This window comes from Onychostoma macrolepis, chromosome 10 (assembly GCF_012432095.1).
Source record: "Onychostoma macrolepis isolate SWU-2019 chromosome 10, ASM1243209v1, whole genome shotgun sequence".
Lineage (NCBI taxonomy): Eukaryota > Metazoa > Chordata > Actinopteri > Cypriniformes > Cyprinidae > Onychostoma > Onychostoma macrolepis.
In genome coordinates, this window is record NC_081164.1 from 8,728,401 (window position 1) to 8,748,314 (window position 19,914).

Genomic DNA, 19,914 nt, shown 5'->3' on the forward strand with positions numbered 1-19,914 from the left:
CATTTCATTTATCAGCAAGTGTTTTGATCACAAGTACTTCTAAAAACCTAATCATGTTATAAGAGAGAATTATTTCATGCAAAATAATCCTTGCAGACAAATGTAGGGTGCTCTTCTGTGACAAATGAAAGAAAGAAACCGAGCAAGAGAGAAGCAAAACTTGGTACCGTTTTAGTGTGCTCTTGCATGGCAAACTGGGTCAAAGGATTACCAGCAGGCTATAAAAAGATGCCTTTTTGGCCATAGACAAATTCAAGGCTGTAGATCTGAACAGTGTGTTTGTGTGCACACGCATAAAAGTGTGTAATGGGGGAGGTGTGTTTTTGTGCCAAGCATATGGCCGTAGGGAGAGAGAGAAGGGGACAAGCGATAATCCCTCTGCAGTCATGCCATGGTCACTTGTGTTTTCTGTGAGTGTGTGTGTGTGTGTGTCCAGCGGGTGTCTAGGGTTGTCTGATTTGGTTCTGCTGGCTTGCGGTGAGGATTAGCGACTGAAGGGCCGTACATGTTCTCTTGACGGACCTCTTGTGCTCCCTTAACTACGAGACAGTTGGACACAAATGCAACAAACACAAACATATGTCACAGTGATCCGAGAGGCAGATACTTAAGATACTTACGATTAAAATGTTCACTTATAATCTTTTTATTAACTTTAAAAAGGCAATTAGTAAAAATAGTATTAAACTTTGACTTTTTAGTAGTGCAGCAATTCTGAGGAATATTTATGACGTACGTTAAATAAACCTGACAGCTAAAACAGCATGTCTACGGAACAAACTACGTTCATACAAAAAAAAAAAACAATAATCAACAATAAAAATAAAAATTTTAAAAAACTGTTCTAAAATTTCTAACATTTAGTTCAATTATTTTCCAATTCAAATGCAAAATTAAGTAACATTTTTCAATGTAAAATAAAAAATAAAATAAAAAAAGAAATGTATTTTAATTATAAAATAATAAAAAAGGACTCCTAAAATACAAAAACGTCTTGTATAATATTTCCTGTGTATTTTAGATAACTCTGTCATATAAAAGCGTATGTGATTTTATAAAATCGTATGTGGAGGATTATTAAATAAAATTGGTTTATTTACATTTCTTTGTATGCCAATATAAACGTTCTGTACAATAGTCTTTATTATGGTGTGGTACAACTCAACTGTCCATATGGAAAGTGGCATATAAACTGCACCTACTGTACCTTGCAGCAGTGTGTTCTTCTATTTAATTGACCTTGCTACATACCCAAACCCTTCGAAACTACAAGGAAGGAGGGTTGCCCTGAGGAACGCAGGGAAACGTAGTCCATAAATGACCTCTAGGCATGTGCAAGTCGATCATCGGTGCGAGGGGGTCTCCAGATGTCCTCGCCAGTGCTCAATGCCTGAGTGTCGGCTAGATGTGGGGGTTCTTCTGGCCTCTCTGGAGGCTTTAAACTGGGCCTCCAACTCCTCCACCCACGCGGTGCTCCAGTCCCACACGGGCAGCGGCTCCACCTCTCCAAAACACTCTCGAGGGGGGAATAGAACACTCAGGGGGGATGCAGGCGGGGAGAAATCTGCAGAAAATGCAGGATCACACACACATCACGAAGGAAATCAAGGGAGATGAATGCATGCGCATGCACATAGGTACAGAACACACAAAAAAAATCAATCTGTTAATACGTATAAAGATGTACAAGTCAATTTCACCATTATAACACTGAATGATAACGCACAACGGCACTGGATTCATCAGTTACAATGTACTAGTCATTTAACCTGATGCATAAGGAGATTGAATAATAGACAGGGAGAAAGTGAAAGGGGGAAACAATCAGCAAATGGAGAGAGGAAAGTCCCTGTAGGTTTCTCTTTTGAAAGCAGTGATTGATTTGCTGAAACTTCAGAGAGGATGGTGGGGGAGCTCAGACAATTTGCAGACAGGCCCTCAAATCCCATTATTTCTCATTGTACCAAAGTAGCGCTGCTATTTTTCACTGTCTCATTGGGAAGCGTAATGTTGCAGTGCCGCGTGAATCTGATCTGACAATGAAAATGCTCATCCCAAATACAGTTCTCCCATCTAGTTATGCAACGATCCCCAAAAGCACTGGAATAACACTTAAAACAGTCTGAATGTGATTGCATTAGATAACAAAATATAAAATCAGATAATGCTAGAGCTTTTCTCAGAACTAACCTCACTCTTATGAGCCATTTTTGCTATTATAATGTACTGGTCTCAAGCTGAAGACAGGTGTAGTTTATCAAGTTAACTATGAACATGTTCCATTAAAATTTGACAACCTGAGTGTCCAAAAGCATGGTCTTCATCTATTATTTAAAACCTAACAAACTTCTTTTTTGTGAAACATTTTGCTTGTGCTGTCGATGCGTTGTTATTTAATGCAATGACATAAAAACATTTTTAAGTGAGACTAAAGTGCCAAAATACTTTGGTTGCACTGTATAGACTGTTTATGTCTTACATAATTATGAATCATTTCAAAAGAACTTAACTGCAGCAAGTATTTACATAATGCTTTTTTGTTGACTATGCAAATGATGCAGAATAATTGAATTTTACAGCCCTGCAGAGCTGAAAAACTAGTGACTGACAATGATGAATTAAGAAAAGCTGGTGAGCAGCAAAGTAAAGTGAAATGTGATCACAGTTTTTGACAACCGGTGTGGTCAAATTTATAATTTTTAATAAAGTCTGTAGATATTTGAAGAACACATTTTAAAAAAGGTCAAATATATCTTAAGATGTAAGAGTACTACAAACTTGTTGGCACCTAAAAGCTAGATTAAAATGAGTCAAAATATTTACATGTATTCATTTAACAGCCACTTTTATTTTATTTCATTTAATTTCTGTGGAAATTAGCAGAGTTTTCAGGGGTGGTGAATCTGTGTGGAGCTGCTGATAGAGCATCGACTGCGTGAGCAGATTCTCCCACCTAGTGGACATTTATGGCAACTACATCTGTACTTGCTATTAGCCAACTTACAACTTCTATCGAATAAAACAACCTAATTCTACAGAAGCTAAAAAGAGTTTTTAACTTGCCTGATAAAGTACCACTCGTGGATTCGGCTGTCATAGCCAGGACGCGGGCAAAGTTCACATCGTTTATGAACGAACAGTCAGAGGAGCTGATGATACTCGTTCTAGCGCTCGTCACATTGCTTTCGGACACTGAACCCCAGCCGTTCCACAACGAACCCTCCCATTCGCTGCAACAAGATGAAGGAGTGCTCCTCAGTGTGGCTCTCCTGAGGCTGACTGCCTGAGACTCCTGCTCGTCATCCATCTCCCGGTCGGCAGGCCCACAGATGTAACCAAACGTGGGTGTGGGAGAGAACGGACGGGGCATTGATGGAGAACTTTGATGGGACGCACTGTTGAGAGACATCACAATTAGCCCTTGTCTTGATACTCCCTTCACATATATGTTCTCTCAGAACACAGGTGTTCTTTTACCTTTGCCCCTGTGTTTGGGGCTGATCTCCATGTATTGAGTGTGGCCCTGAGTGCTGAGCGTGGTGTCCTGGTAGTCGTCGGTGGAGAGACAGAAGGAGGCCGTGGACAGGTGGCTGTAGGTCGGGCTTGGCTGGGCTGGGCTGTGGTGAGTTGGACAGCCTGTAGTAACTGTAGAAGAACCCTGGAGTCCAGAGGCAGCACACACAGACTGCTGAGAGCCGATGTCAACTGTCAACTTAGTAGATCTGGTAGACCTGAGGGATCAGATAAACAGAAATATGAGTGCATTGATAATTTTTCCTTTGACCAGTAAATAAATTCATACTAGCTAGCACACTACACCTAATATTTCTATAATAAACTGTTATTTTAGGAAGGTGTTTGTGTCCCTTTCAGCTATCCACTCTTTTCTTTCTCTTGTACACTGATGCCTCCAGCCGGAAGAAGCTTCCTGTTTGTGTCCTACAGCATTTAAAACACTTCCTTCCACTTACAGACCTTCTAATAAATAGTGGGCCATTTCCCCTTCAGATTCCCTGTCCATTAGAGTTGAGCTTCAAGCTAAATTGGTTTCCAGTCTTGTAGTCTCAGAGCAGAGGGACAGTAGTAGACTTCTCTTTTCTCATGGTATAATGACATGTTATTGTCACAGACACCGTCATTACAGACAGGCAAGGGCACAAGCCCTCAGGTCTGTGAAAAGCTCTGTGGCAGTTGTCATTTTACACCACTAGCGTCCTGCTATGACAGAATGGTTAAACATTGAAGTTTATCACCATCTAAGAAGCTACAGTGAGAAGAAAGACTTCTAGTATGTTCCTGTGCACTGAGAAGGAATTGAACTCTGATAAGTGGGAAGCTAAATCTTCAAAGCATTCTGCTGAATACTGTTGCCCACAGGAAAGAAAAAAAAAAAAAATCACAAATGAGATCACTTTCATATCTTTAATTGTTTCTCCTAGATAGCTATGAGATAAAATGGATAGCCAATAGATGAATTCATAGTTTCTCAGAAGTTCTGCTGAGAGAAAGACCCCAGTGATCTCACGTCTTTTCAGATGTCAAATACTGTGCTCTGATTTTCCTAGACACCTGCAAAAGTCTTATAACAAAGTCTTTCCAGAATTATTTTGTTTCCAACATTCATTTTATAGCTCAAACTCTAAGAATGTCATAGATTGTCTCATTAGTGCTTCTTTTTATTACTCCTATTTTAGGGGAAACATGGCGCAAAGTTGATATCTTTAAGACACATAATAGCACCACTTTACAGTTCAATTACTTTACCTGAACAGAACAGTGATTTAAACAATTTGAAATTTTAAAATGTATTTAGAAAGTAACATTTAAATGGTAGTTCACCCAAAAATGAAAATAATGTCATCATTTACTCATTCTCATGTCATTTCAAACCTGTATGACTTTTTCAAAATAGCTTCTTTTGTGTACTGTAGAAGAAAGAATGTTGGAATACTGGAGCCCACTGACCTTCATAGGCAAAAAAATAACCTATGACAACTAGACATTTCTCTAAGTATCTTCTGCTGTGTTCCACAGAAGAAAGCAAGTCGTTGAGGTTTGGACGGCATTGGCGTATGTAAAAGATAACAGAATTTTCATTTTGGGTGAACTATTCCTTTAACTTAGATTAATAAATGCTGAAAAAATATTGTTCTTTGTTACTTCAAGATATCTAATGCTTTACCTTATTAACCAATTGAACCTTATTATACAGTTTTACCAACATGTTCTACTTGGCTATAAATGAGCAATAAAATCTCTGCACATTTCAATTTTGCTTTGTGTGTAGGTGTGATTCTCACTCCTCCTCTGAGCTGAGGCTGTGGTTGTCCTCCATGGGAAGAGGCGGAGGGCTGGGTAACATGTCCACTAGCTGCAGAGAGGCAGAGTAGTGCAGAATACGCGGAGAACTCAGCGGCTTCACAGGCTCTGATACACCACCTGAGGGAATGTAGACCAGCTTAGAAGAGTTCTAATAAATAGACAGCGTAATGAGAATTGCATTTTAAACGCGAGACACGCTGATGTTCAAACCTGCAGGGTGCTGAATGAATCTTTGCTGATGGTTACTTGGTGCACTGCACACTGCCAGTGCTTGTTGACTCACGGGCATTAACGGGGCACTTTTTACCGCATGCAGCTCTGGAAGTAGATAACAACACATGTTACTGCTGGACGATGATGTGAATGTGAATGACTCGCTGAATGAATGAATGTCTCACCACGCTTGTAATTTTTCTCCCACGATTCCTTCAGAACTCCCATGTTGGGCTGGGCAGGGAGGGCACGTTTCCATGGCAACGCCTGCACTTCCCTCACGACAGCAGTTTTGACGATGGGTTCGGTGATCCGAACGGTCTCGGAGTTATGCAGCTGAGATTTGCCGTGAGGCATTCTGGGACAGCGACCTGGACTATTAAACGTCTTCAGTCCGTTGCCGGTTAGATCCACATAAAAGGTGCCATAGACGCCGCAATTATCTGGTACAATCGGGACGGCTGACCGCAGGGGGTTGGGGTCCTTTTTAGCCGTAATGGGCAGAGCTGTCAGTAGGGAGGAAAAAAACAGACTTATTTACATAATGTGCCAAGATGTCAACGGTAATTAGAGTTGATAAGGACTCTGCAGTGTCGTGACTTCAGGGGTGACAGGCGTATTTTGAAGGTTCTTTTAAGGACGTATCTGTCATCCGGAGAGATGACGAGAGGAAAAAAAGAGAAGTAGTTGAGGGCTGAAACTCAAGGGGAGGTTATTACTATGTATTTTAACTAAAATTGTGACTTACTGGTCCTCCGGAAGCCAGAGTTCTCTTGACTCGGTGTCCAAAGGCCCTGCTTGGGCTTACTGCTTGAATCTGGCCTCCAGCCTCCAGAGATCCACGGAGAGTCTGGGGCTGCCATTCTAGAAAGGAAATTATAAGGATGGTGACTCAGTTACTTATGGAAGCCTATTTTACAAGTATAGTATTACATAAGAAAAAAGTCTTGCTTTGGTAAATTATGATTATGAGATAAACAGTAAAAATTTTGATCTCATAATTTAGATTTATCAAAACATGGCTTTTTTGTCACGTGGAAAACAGCGATCCTCTTTATAGAAATCATCAATGCACTATGCTTTCGTTACCGACCGAAAGACTGAAAGGTGCTATGGAACCTATTGTATCCGTTGGCGTTCTTTTTCTTCTTCTTCTTCTTCCGCTCTTGAGTCTATGGCAGCCCATAGAACCGCTTGCGGGAAAGTTGTGAAATTTGGCACACTGATAGAAGACAGTCTCAACATTAACCCCATAGCAAATTTGAAGTCTCTAACTCAAACTCTCTAGCACCACCACCTGTCCAAAGAAAATACTTTTTTCCTCTAAATCCTTGGCTCTTGCGAGTCGAATGAACTCCAAAATTTAAAAATCATAAGGTTTAGTTTTTTCGCTATTTTCAATTGTTCGAAAAGCCTACTTTTTCTAACTTGTCTTAGACAGTTTGTCCGATTTTCACGAAAATTGGCTCAGATCATCTTCAGACCATGCTGGCAAAAAGTTATGGAATTCAAGTTGATTCGTCCAACTGTTCTCGAATAACATGCAAACGAAATCTACGAAAAGCACGCATAAATGGATGCGAGGCTATATCTCCGCAACGGTTTGGCGTATTGAGACCAAACTTGCTTTGTGTTATAACAAGCATGACCTGAGACTACCTGCAGTGTTTCAGTGCTGTGCCACCTAGTGGTCAGGAGATATGAAAAATGCACATTTTTGCTAATAACTTCTGAATGGTTTGGCCAAAAATCACAACTGGTGTCTTTAGATTTGGTGCATCATGCCGAGTCGAATGCTACCCAATTTTCCCAGGTCAGCCATTTTGAGCATCGGCCATTTTGAATTTTGTAGTAAAATGCATTGACGTATCATTACAAAACTTTGTATGGGACATCAGCACAATGCGCCACCTAGTGGTACAATCAAATATTCACATGCTCATAATTTTGGGTGTGGTCGACTTATTTTCACGGGAGTCACCTTTTTAGACTCCTGAATCCTTACCGAGTCCAGCGATACCAAGCATGCCAGGTTTTGCCTTATGGTTTGTGCAACGTTGCATTTTAGCACTTAAAAAACATTTGCCAATATCTTAGAAACTGTTACTCCAATCGACACAAAATCACCGTAGGAAATTCAGAAATAGCGTGCCGGCTATACTCTAATGCCCAATTGCCAAAATTTTTATAGTAAGTTCTCACAAAAATGCAAAGTCAGCAGTCAAGTCATTTTTTCTCTTCTCATATATAAAACTGTCTATAACTCCAAAACAAAATTAGATATTTTCACCAAATTATGGGCACACTCAAAGGACATATAAAAAATTTGGTGGGATTGTGCCTCTTGGTGGCGCTATAATTGAACAAAACATGAAATTGCCATTGACTAGTATTATGATATAATATGCTATATTTTATGCATGCATTGGTGTACCATTACGAAACTTTGTATGTACCATCGAGACCATGATCTGAAAGTACTCAAAAAGTTTTGAGACAGTGCCACCTTGTGGTCAAAAGGTTATAATGAAATTTAAAATAAATGCTAATAGCGTTCTGTGAATTTTGCCTATTATAATGAGACTGGTATAAATAGATTCCTTGGGTCATGATGAGAACAGTGATACCAATGTTGCCATAGTTAGCCAAACTTCCTGTCTGCCATTTTGATTTATGTAGAAAACCTACTTTTTCAAACTCCTCCTCAACCATTTGTCAAAATTTAGTCATATCATCTTCAGTGCTGACAAAAAGTTATGGATTTCGTGTCGATAGACAAAAACTTTTTCGTTCAGCGCCACTACAAATTTTAGGCATGGTGCCAAAATGACTCTGAGGCTATATCTCTGCAAAGCTTTGACATAATGACAACAAACTTTGTGTGTGCCATTGTCACCTCACACAGAACACACCAAAATGATTTGATTGTAGCACCACCTGTTAGTCAAAAGTTATAAGCCATTTAATCATGTTACTAGAGGTTGTATTTATGATTTTTCAGCCATTTCAATTGAAATCATCCTAAACTTGCTTTTTGTACTCATTGTTGCATTTGGTCTGATGCTCCATGCTATGCTTAGCTCCTCATTTTGTGCTTGGCCCCATAATTGCTGCTTGCAGCTATATTTTTTTACCTGTGTTTGATGATGAGATCTTCACTTTCCAGTCTATATAAGCCTATAAATGAAAGAGACAATTATAATTGTATGACTATGTGTGTATAGAAAAAAGGAAGTAAACTGAGACTTTATTATAGATTACCTGAGTGTTTGCCTCCCAGCTCGGTGGGTCTGACATGTCTCCTGTACAAAAACACGGCAGTAATCATCAAAATACACCACAGGAGGGTGCCAACGCTGCCAATGAATACCGGCTCTTTAATCACAGCAAGGAAATGAGACATACTGAGTATGCCTGTCTGATACGGTGTCGCCTCCTGCCTCGACTCTGTGAAAAAGACAGCAACAGGTAACATATTGAGTAGATTACGCTTTAGAATTATTATTTTATACCTTAGTGTTTTCTTCGCTTACCTATGAGCAGTTTGTATGGGTTGCTTTGGACCCCCACTCCCGCCCCATTAATGGCAGCCACCGTGACCCAGAACAGCTTTCCGGGCTGCAGTGTGCTGATCTCAATACTGTGTGTTCCACTGTCCACTGTCCAGTTAAAAGACTTCTGTTCCTCTGACTCCACACACCACACCTGTTAGAAACAACAGCATGGTAAAATCAAGCAGGCTGCTACATATACTACATATTTATCTATTTATTTATTTTATAACATGATTTTAGGTCAATATGATATTGATAATATCACAATAATAGACGTTAATGGTGCAGCAGTCTTTTCTGCAAAGAAAAGACAGTGGAAAATGGGCATCAATTTTGTGGTCAGAAACTGAATTTAGGACTGATAAAAACAGTGACTCTAATTACTCTATGAAGTGTTGTGGCAGCCTCTCAGGGCATTAATAGCATTGTTTCACAAGTGAGTGTCTTTACGCTAGTAATACCTGATATCCCTGAATGATTCCATTGTGAGCGTCATGAGGTGGAGGCTCCCAGCTGAGGTGCACAGTGTCGTTACGGTCAGTGGGCATTGTTATGGACACATCCTGAGGTGGCGCGCTGGGGACTGAGAACAAGGCACATGGTTACAGTTAGCACATGGTGACAGCTTGGTTTTAATAGTCCAGTGGTTTAGGGTTAGTACATGTTTTTTATGTTTCTGTAAAAAGTCTCTTATGCTCACCAGGGCTGCATTTATTTGATCAAAAATACAATAAAAACATTAATATTGTGAAATATTGTTACAATTTAAAATAACCATTTCTATTGTAATATATATTTTTTTAAAATGTAAGTTATTTCTGTGATAGCAAAGCTGAGTTTTCAGCATCAATACTTCAGTCTTCAGTGTCACGTGAAATTGCTAACCTTTTGAATGACAGTGCATAAGTACAAAAGAGTATAACTATCAGAAGTAACATGGCTTCTGTTATTTAGTAGTGTTATTTTAGTATTGTTGATATACTATTATAGTTTCTGTTATTATTTTATTTTTATATTTTCTGTTTTAATTTTTATTTTAGTTCAAGTTTTAGTGGTTTAGTACATATGCCATTTTTATTTTGTAATTTTTTAAATATGCCTATATAGTTTTTGTTCAAAATCTTGTTTTTTTTTTTTGTTTTTGTTTTTTCTCTCTCTGTAAAACATTTTTTCTTAAATTATTTTCAAATTGCATATTTTTCCTATTTTAATTTTTGTTTTGAAAGTACGGTAAATACTGGTAAAATGTACCAGCAATGACACTGAAAAATATACACTTTTTGATATACCATAAAACTAACAGATAGCCCATCTGAATTATATAACATTTAGGCTATCCATCTCATAGTAGCCTACCAACATTTTATTAACAGTAGAAGTGAAATCTTATTGTAGTCTTCAAATTTGGGTAGCCTACTGTCTTGTGTTTTAAAATCACTTACAGAGGAAGTTTGTTCCCATCAGGCTAGCTTTTCTTTTTCTTTTTTCTCTCGCGATCTTTATAACACACATACATTACATATTTCATGGCACACTCGTTTTATTCGTGTTTGGCGCCACCTATTGTTGTGGGTGTATTACTGACGTGTCAAAGTCTAGACCCCGAACGACCGCTGCTTTTTTCAGATGTATTTCCAAGAAAAAAACATTGTCTTGTATTCGGGTCAATACGGTAGTTTTATTTATTTTAGCATTCAAGTTAAACTAAAGGTTAGTTGCTAGTTTAAATATATTTTATTTTATTTAACGTTTATTTAGTTTCAAGTAACAAAAATGTTCTTTATGTTTTTAGTTAATAATAATAACCCTGGACTAAAGTACTTTGGAGTACCATGCTAATATCATGATATATGGTAATCATTAATAAAGCAGCATGGTATTACCATCTTTGACCATGATACCACCACACAGTCCTTTTTTTTGTAAAGAATGTTCTAGATTCTCACCTATCTCTGGTACTCGTAAGTGTCTTGTGTTGCTCTCCCTGCCATACAGGCTGCTGCCGTAAGGTCGGACTTTGAACTCATACTTGTAGCCTCTCTTCAGAGGTCCCACATGTGTGTGAAGGCCAGGCTGAGGAACCCTTTGAGCAGTCCAGTCTGAGCTGGCCGGCAGGAGAGAGCGATACAGCACCTCAAAGCCTTCAAGATAATGAGGCTGTGACATAGACGACTGCAACTACAAACAGAAAGACAACAGAAGAGAAAACACTGATGAGATGATGCTGCCTTAAAATGAAAATACAATTATTTAAAGTGTGGTGCATGAGCTGCATTACCCTCCACATGACTTGAGACATGTTGGAGGCAGTACTCATAACTGTAACGTTCTCCAGGCTCACGCGTAAGGCAGACAGCTCCTTGTGTAGGTCTCTCAGTCTGGTGCTTCCTACGTCTGTAACATATATTAGCCAGACATCACTTATCTCAACAAATGGCATGCTGGGAAGAGGTTTAAAGGGGTAGTTCACCCAAAAATGAAAATTCTGTCATTAATTACTCACCCTCATGTCGTTCCCAACCTGTAAGACCTTCGTTCATCTTCGGAACACAAATGAAGATATTTTTGATGCATTCCGAAAGCTCTCTGACCCCCCCATAGACAGCAAGGGTCCTAACACGATCAAGGCTCAGAAATGTAGCAAGGAGATCGCTAAAATAATCCATGTGACCATCCGTGTTTCAACTGTAATTTTACGAAGCAACGAGAATACTTTTGTGCACAATGAAAACAAAAATAACGACTTTGTTCAACAATTTGTCTCCTCCACGTCATCCTGTTGTTTACGTTCAAATCAAAGTGTAAACAGCGTATACGCGTACGGTGCTGCTGACACAGAACAGCATATGTTGTTTACGTATGTGATACTCTCCAAAATGGTGCTATAGGGTGACGAATTGTTGAATAAAGTCGTTATTTTGGTTTTCTTTGTGCACAAAACGTATTCGTAAGTATTGGTAGCTTCGTAAAAATTACAGTTGAACTACTGATGTCACATGGATTATTTTAACGATCTCCTTTCTACGTTTCTGAGCCTTAGTCGTGTTAGGACCCTTGCTGTCTATGGGAGGGTCAGAGAGCTCTCGGAATGCATCAAAAATACCTTAATTTGTGTTCCAGAGATGAACAAAGGTCTTACAGGCTTGAAACGACATGAGGGTGAGTAATTAATGACAGAATTTTCAGTTTTGGGGGAACTATCCCTTTAAATGGTTACTTGATTGATTACATGCATTCTTACCCTCTACAAGAAGCTGTGCGCTGGCCACAGTCACCCCAAGCTTATTTTCCGCAGTGCAGGTGTACCTGCCCATGTCCTGAGCCGTCACATAGTGGATTTGCAGACTGTGGTCGGGGTTGATTAAATATCTGGCAAATGCGATTTTAATATAAGATTAGGAATGTGAATTGTAAAGAATTTCATAATCCTTATGCATATGGGGTTTTTAACAGGGGGTCTGCAGACCCCTGGAGGTTCTTTCAGGTATTGCAGGGGGACTATAATACTACTGATTCTATATTATTAAAACGTGATCTGACCTTCCATTGGGTAGAGGTCCTTTTTCTCGGCTCCACTCTACAGAAGGCATGGGGTCACCATCAGCCTCACAGAAAAACTGTGCAGACGCTGCAAGCTGCACTGAAACATCCTCTGGTTTACGCAGTAACACTGGTTTAGCTGAGGAAGAAGGTCAGATGCATGAGTCTCCAAGCTTTAATAAGCTATTCATACTCTTTTAGAGCAAAGATAGAGTCTTACCTAATACAGACAGCCGAGCCGCTCGGCTCTCTCTCACTCCAACTGTGTTTGAGGCTATACAGCTGTAAACTCCAGAGTCATTCTTCTGGGTTGGCGCAATGATCAGTTTACCATTCAGTTCCTATAAATGCAGATACACAGAAATATTCTGTCATCCAGGCACACAAAACACTGTTCAGGGTCCTAAGGCACAGGTCTAGCTCTGTGATACACTTTCTGTGTCACACTGCCCTCTACAGACATACACAGGGAAGAGTTATCAAGAAAAAATCCTTAGCTGACAAATCAAACCCACTGAATAAGAAAACAATGTCTAATTAGAGTATGTTTTGCACTCACAGTGTAATGTTCATTGCTGCTGTTGATTAGGATCCCATCTTTCCTCCAGGTTATGTTGGGCTCAGGATGTCCAACAGGTGGGCTGCAGTTCATTACAGCCACCTCACCAACCGCCACCTCCACGTCACTGGGTTGCACACGGAACTCTTCTCGCAGAGCTGAAAATCACACATGTGGTCAGAATGAGCAATATAGTCACTACTGTTCAAAGCTTTGTGGTCAGTAAGATTTTATATTCAGCAAGGGTGCAGTAAATAGATCAAAAGTGACAGTAAAGACATTTATAATCACAAAATTAAGCAGCACAACTGTTTTCAACTTTAACGATAATAAGAAACATTCTTGAGCACCAAATCTGCATATTAGAATGATTTGACACTGAAGACTGAAATAATGACTGCTGAAAATTCAGCTTTGCCATCACAGGAATAAAATACATTTTAAGGTATATTAAAAAAGAAAACAGTTATTTTAAATTGTAAAACTATTTCACAGTTGCACTGTTTGTACTGTATTTTTTTTAATCAAATAAATGCTGCCTTCATGAGCATAAGCCTTCAAAGCCATTGAATAAAACCATACCAACCCCTATTTTAAAGGTAGTTTAAATGCTAATGTTCAGTCACTGATCAAAAATTGAATACAAATGCTAACAATCAGTTGCTACATTTCAGAGAACAAATGTCTAATTTTTTTCTCATTAATGCCCTTTTGTTTTAGTAATCAAGACCTATTGTCAACTCTCTTGACGTAGCTTGTTCGTGTCTCAAATGATCTAGCAGTGAATAGATGTAAACAAAACGCAAATTCATTGTGTGCAACAATTGATTTAATGTCTCAATCTGGTCCTGCTCCAATCCAGTGGAATGCAGAATAAACGAGCCAGCTGAGGAATCTGTTTGGGCTACAAACACAGCATGCTGTCAGAGCTCAATTAGTGCTCTGTTTGTTTCGGGCAGGAGGGCAAACTTTGACATCTGATCTCTAGTAATCTCATGAACCATCTTAATAAGCTTCCTCACCCTCTTGTTCCTTCAGTAGGTCTTGATAGGTCACTCATTGTTATCAAGGTCTGTCGGCCTCAAACAGGTGAGTTTACGTGGGAACTGACCATCAAGATTGTTTTGGACCCTATTGACTTTCATTGTATGGACAACGTTATTGAAAATATGTTCTTTCATGATCCACAGAAGAAAGGTTCTGAATAAAATTAGAGTAAATATTGACAGAATTTTCATTTTCAGGTGAACTATTCCTTTAATATTAGAAAGCATCACACTTTGTCATGATTCAAACCTGCTATATGAAGAGAGGCATTTCTGCTTGTAGCGACCCCAGCACTGTTGCGAGCCACACAGGCATACACCGCTTCATGGGACTGACTCTTTCGGCCAGAGACGACGCTGAAGAAGAACAAACTTCCTTCTGGTAAAACGATAGGCTGTGACTGCACATCCATCTTGTCCGTGTCAAGAGGTTGGCCATTTCTGAGCCACTGGATGGTGGGCTCAGGGTTGCCCTCCGCCCTGCAGGACAGAGTGGCCGGACTGCCCACCCGGACAACCACATCTGAGGGATGGTGGACGATACGGGGAGGCCGCTGTCTGAAACAAGCCTGGAACCTGGAGAACCGAAAAGGAAGAATCAAACAACAGTGACTTCCACTAAACAAATACATTTTCAAATTCCAATCCGGAGAGGTCATTGAATTCTTTTGTTTAGGATGGCTAGATGACCCCAAGATGAGTAAGGGTAACACATTTCCTGTATGGAAAGGAAACGGAGTCAGAGCAGGAGGCTGTTTTTCCCACTATGAGAGGAACAAAGGCCCAGCACTCACAAACAAAGTCATAGACCAACAGGACATCCGTCACCTGTGCACCAAGTGCAGGAATGGCCCTCTGCTATTATTGGCCCACTTACAATGTCTCTTTGTACTCTTACGCCAAAACATGCCAATCACATGCGCATGAGAGGGTGTCCTTGAAACAAAAAAGCATTTGGTTTGGTCTTAAAACAACTCCTTGTTGTCTGTCGGATTTGGGGGCCCTTTAATTAATAATGAACATAAATAATGTTGTTAAACATAAACTGAAATAAACTATGTCTTTTCCTCATGCATGTAAAGAGGAGGCAATGCAGGGTGAAGTGCACAATAGAGAATCTGAGCGCTACATTCTTGGCAAAAATGTGTTCCACTATTAAAAGTTTCTATTGTCTCTGATGGGGCAGTTTCCTGAAAGAGAGGAAATCAAGAGTCTCACAGTCCTGCTATGTCATTTTCACTGTAGAGGAATTTGGGGGAAATGCCGAAAGTTTGCAACAACAAAAAAAAACAATGCTACACTTTCCACAGTATATTGTGACATTCTACATGGGGTTTTGAGAAGCTTGTTGTTTTAACGAAAAAACAAAACAAAACATGAGTTTTGTGCGTAAAGATGGATTCTGTATTAGATTATAAACAGGTCTGTACCAGTCTACGAGAGCTTCTGGAAACAGCTGAAATGCGAGCATGTAAATACAACTTTAAAATTAGGTGTTTACATGTATCTTATACTTTTAACATATATAACAAAATTAAGAATTATAGACTGAAATGTTAACTTTTATATAAGATGAAGGGGGTTAAAGGTAAAGTAACATTTCATGTACTGTTTGCGTAATTAACATTTTACATCCATCTGTTCTTAAGGGAACATTAACATATATCGTCATGAAAATACATTTGTGATCATTTACAAAACATTAAATATGCACTTTTATTATCATCATCTTAATCTAAATAATAATATCGAAATAATTCAATCAAATTTCGGTTTATTATTGTTTCAAAACCAGTAGCCTAAATAAAACTAATAGTTTCTAGATATTTACAGTATAATTGCACATTAATAACAAAATTACATGTATCCGTCGCAAAAAAAGCAAGCAGACACAAATATCGTTAATCTCTAGAAATAACCTTTAGAATAATAATTTTATGGATTGAAATAACTTTTTTGTTAAATAAATAAATAGTCTGTCTGAATTACAGGATTTCTTTACCTCTTACTTGGCGATAGTTAACGTTACACACTGGAACAAAACAGTTAATTAGGCTTTACTTTGTGCTTACCTTCAATATTATAAATAATCCCAAAAACCCAACAAAGCTTGATAAAGTGTTTCGTCATTTTACGTGTCATGTCGAATTCAATCTACGAAGATAAACAAACGCATCGCTGTTCTGTCAGACTATCGGCGTTACAAATCCGCGACGAAAAGAATAGTTTCACACGTTATATAACGGAATGGCATTTCAATTGAGATCTACAGGTTTCACAGTCATGTCTCTGTCGTTTCAGTCAGTATGAGTGTTGAACAGAGCGCCATCCGGATCGAGACCCGCCCCGGTGACTGACTGACTGACTGACTGGAGCAGCAGCAGGAGCTGATGACTGATGGCATGATGACTGGAGTGGATTTACACCTCCGATGACTGACGAGCCAGCGCTAACTAATTACTCCCAACAATTGGTGAGGTAAACTACACATGTGTGACCTAAAGTTTCCTGAAGTCGTGCTTTTGCCCTCTGTTTATGTTTTGGTTTGAATTCAACAAGGCATAGTTTAAACAATGGGACATACTTGGGCCAAATTGTGTTTGTTACACTTACACATACTGTAGGGGAGAGAAAGGAGTTTTTTTTTTCTTCTTCTATAACCTACTAAATCCATTTATTTATTTTTTTTAGACACCTTTTATTGTCACTTCAGGATGATGGTGGTGGTGGTCATGCATAATTTCACTTTTAGTTGAGATAGTAATTTAATATGTGATCTGAAGACCTCTATCAAATGTTTGTGATGACAGCATACAGAAACAGGAAAGCATCAGACCTCACAGCCAAGAAAAACTTCCTTTCTAAGCTGCACAAATTGCTTAATATGTGAATACAAACTAATGCTAACCATATGAGCCATTAAAAAAACAGAATGAAATATTCCTACATAAATCAGAAAAAGTTGATAAACATTAAAGAAGAGAATTCGACATGAACCGGTACTGTTCAAGTGACAAACTTTTCCCAGTATATCACAAACTTGTGCTGTAGATCCATACGTTTCTTAAATGATTCAACCAAAGGATCAGAAAAAAAAATAAAAATAAGAGCAAACAAATGGTGAAAGTTAAGCACAGCTGCTACTGTAGAGTTGAAACAACACTGAGGAGCAACACTTGCTAATTCCAGTTACTATTAAGTCTATTAAGTAAATACGGTTGCTGAGGGGTTGAGACGGAGAGAGGAGAAAACAGAAAGTGAAAAGAAAAGGATAGGAGAGAAAAGCAGAGGCGGCGGCAGTTCATTTTCTCGAAAGGCACATATAAATAAAGTGCTGTTTAGAGAACTGTCCATTGTGTGGCCTAAAAGAGCAGGCCACACTGATGGACACGTATATTGATCCGGAGAGCAGTGCCTTGATGGCCTGTGGATCACCAGCTTTCAGCAACTAACAAAAGATGTTGAGGGACTATGGAGCTGCATACCACAACACAGAATTAAAGCAGCACCGCAAAAGAACTCCAGGCTGATTTAGCGCCCAGAGTAACTTCTCAGCACGTTTTACCCATAAATAAGTCTCTTTGAATTCCTTAACAATGTCTGAGTTTGAGCTTAACATTATTTATTTATTTATTTTTTACCAGAACTGACTAAAGTAAAGAATAAAGCATGCTTTTAATAAGTAACAAGTGGTCAAGAATTTTATTATGTCAGAAATAAAACTTCATAGTACCCTGCTGAAACACAAAATGAAATATGTATTTTATATTTCATGTTATAAAAAATATAGTTGAATCCAGTTGGGAAGATTTGAGTAAATAAATAAAAACTATACCAAGAATAGCAAAGGAAGAGGAAATGGGTTTAACAGCAACTTTTTCCCTATTAATCATCTCCCTACAGTTTCCAAAAGCCAGTCACTAAAAGGTCAAATATATCATAAACTACACAAACGAAAGTTTTTAAACAGTAAAACTTCAAATAGTCATGCAAACGGAATGCACTATGGTACCGTCACACTGACTTAATAAATTCTTCACATGTAAATTAAATCAAGAGTGTCCACAAGCAAAAATCATGAAGTGAAAAGGACTTTATCAAGTTATCACTGTCTTTCTGATTTCATGCTTTGGACCCCATGCTGATACGCCTGAAATCGGCTGCCGAAGCCATTAGGTTAATTAAAAAAGTCCTGGATAAAAATGACAAAAATGTTTATTTTTTCTCTCTAAATTTATTGATTATTTATTTAGTGCTTATTTTTCACCAAAAATTGAACTAAAAGGTCAATATAATTTATATGATTAATTTTCCTAGCAGTGCTATATTCCCCAAAAAATCCATTAGTTTTACCTTTCCTGCGATGGGCCTTGCCACTGTGTGTTGCCCGCTGGTGCGCCAGGCGATGGCGAAGGTGCCCTCTTCCCTCTGACCTCTCTGATCTCTGCGCCACCTGCTCCTCAGGTGGGCATGTGCACTGGCATTGGCACTGGCGCGCCGCCTCGGTCCAGGTACACAGCCATGCCACCCACAACAGCCATGCTGACACCTGCATCTTCAGCTTAAAGCTCCTCTCCTCTGGCTCTGCACCCTCCACTACACCATCCCAAATGCAGTTCAGACCGATCCACCCTACTCCCCACAGTCCTTGTGGTGCTAAATTATCGGGAGATTGTTATAAAGAATGTTTTTTCTTTATATTCCACAAATGCTTTGTATTTACTTTCCCTCCCTCTTTTATTTAGCGCTCCCTCCGCTCTCTCCCTCCTCTTTCTCGCCTCGCTTTTCTCTTTTGGGAAAGAAGTTGGCGGAAACAATGATTGAAAAACAAGTTTCAGGCCCCATGCTGGGAGCGCGGGAGAGGAGGAGAGGGACGGGGACTGTCTCCTCCAACAACATCTGTGTCATTCGTTCTGCACGTCCCAAAGACGGAAAACAAGGCCCGGGAGCGAACAGGGAGGGGACGGAAGGGGATCTCCCATACCGAAAGGGATCAGTTCCATTAATCAAGTGTCTGCTAGTCGACTGATCAAATCCTTCAGAATGACAAAATCTCTCGCTCTTTAAAACATCAAACGGCCGAAAACACATTGCCTGACTGCTATTGGCCCGTACCACAAAAGAAGAAGTAGACACCCTTCATTTCTGCATCAGGCTACTCTCTCAAAAGCATGAGAGAGGGAGTGTTTTCAAACAAAACTGACCCTCTCCAATGGCTTTGGCTGCTTGTCGGCCATGAAAGGGTCGGCTTTTGTCTGGGGGGTGATTCGCACTTTCTCAACACAATTTCTATTTTATGCAGAGAGGAGAGGTTAGCAGACCGAATCACTTGTGCAACTGGAACGTTCTCATTTGTCGAAGTGAAGACGTTTCGCCCAAAGTGGAGATCATTTCGATTTTCACACTTAAACATTTCAATTATCAGACAACAGAAACCTAGTTGAATTTGATTACTGAGCAGAAAGAGGACGAGGGAAGACACGGGCCTTTTCTCTTCCTTTCTTCTTTTTTGGTTCACATACGTTCACAGATTTTTTACCGTTCACGAAGCAAAAAGCAAAAAAGGGAGAAATTTGTACCTTTCTGCGTGCACAGTATGTGTCCCACTCATCACAGAGGTTGAATCAAATGGGACAGAGAAAGCAATTTGTCTCATGCAGTCTGGTCTTGTGTTCCACTC

General features: G+C 39.4%; 2 protein-coding genes across 2 annotated transcripts in view; one reads left to right on the top strand and one right to left on the bottom strand.

Moving 5' to 3' along the window:
- The window catches only part of pknox2 (pbx/knotted 1 homeobox 2), a 112,391-nt gene that overhangs the window by 2,959 nt on the left and 89,518 nt on the right, over positions 1-19,914 (top strand). The window contains exon 3 of the mRNA XM_058790229.1: positions 16,536-16,707. The gene's annotated coding sequence lies outside the window, so the exon portion shown is untranslated. The remainder of the gene's footprint in view (positions 1-16,535; positions 16,708-19,914) is intronic.
- Positions 3,123-19,793, bottom strand: robo4 (roundabout, axon guidance receptor, homolog 4 (Drosophila)). Its single transcript, XM_058790042.1, is given in 19 exon segments — positions 3,123-3,395; positions 3,478-3,731; positions 5,301-5,439; positions 5,533-5,640; positions 5,721-6,041; positions 6,284-6,399; positions 8,670-8,712; positions 8,797-8,982; positions 9,069-9,240; positions 9,551-9,672; positions 11,036-11,267; positions 11,368-11,483; positions 12,331-12,458; positions 12,630-12,768; positions 12,850-12,970; positions 13,189-13,346; positions 14,485-14,784; positions 14,787-14,810; positions 18,588-19,793. Coding segments are annotated over 19 exon segments (3,021 nt in total). The 5' UTR covers positions 18,790-19,793; the 3' UTR covers positions 3,123-3,255.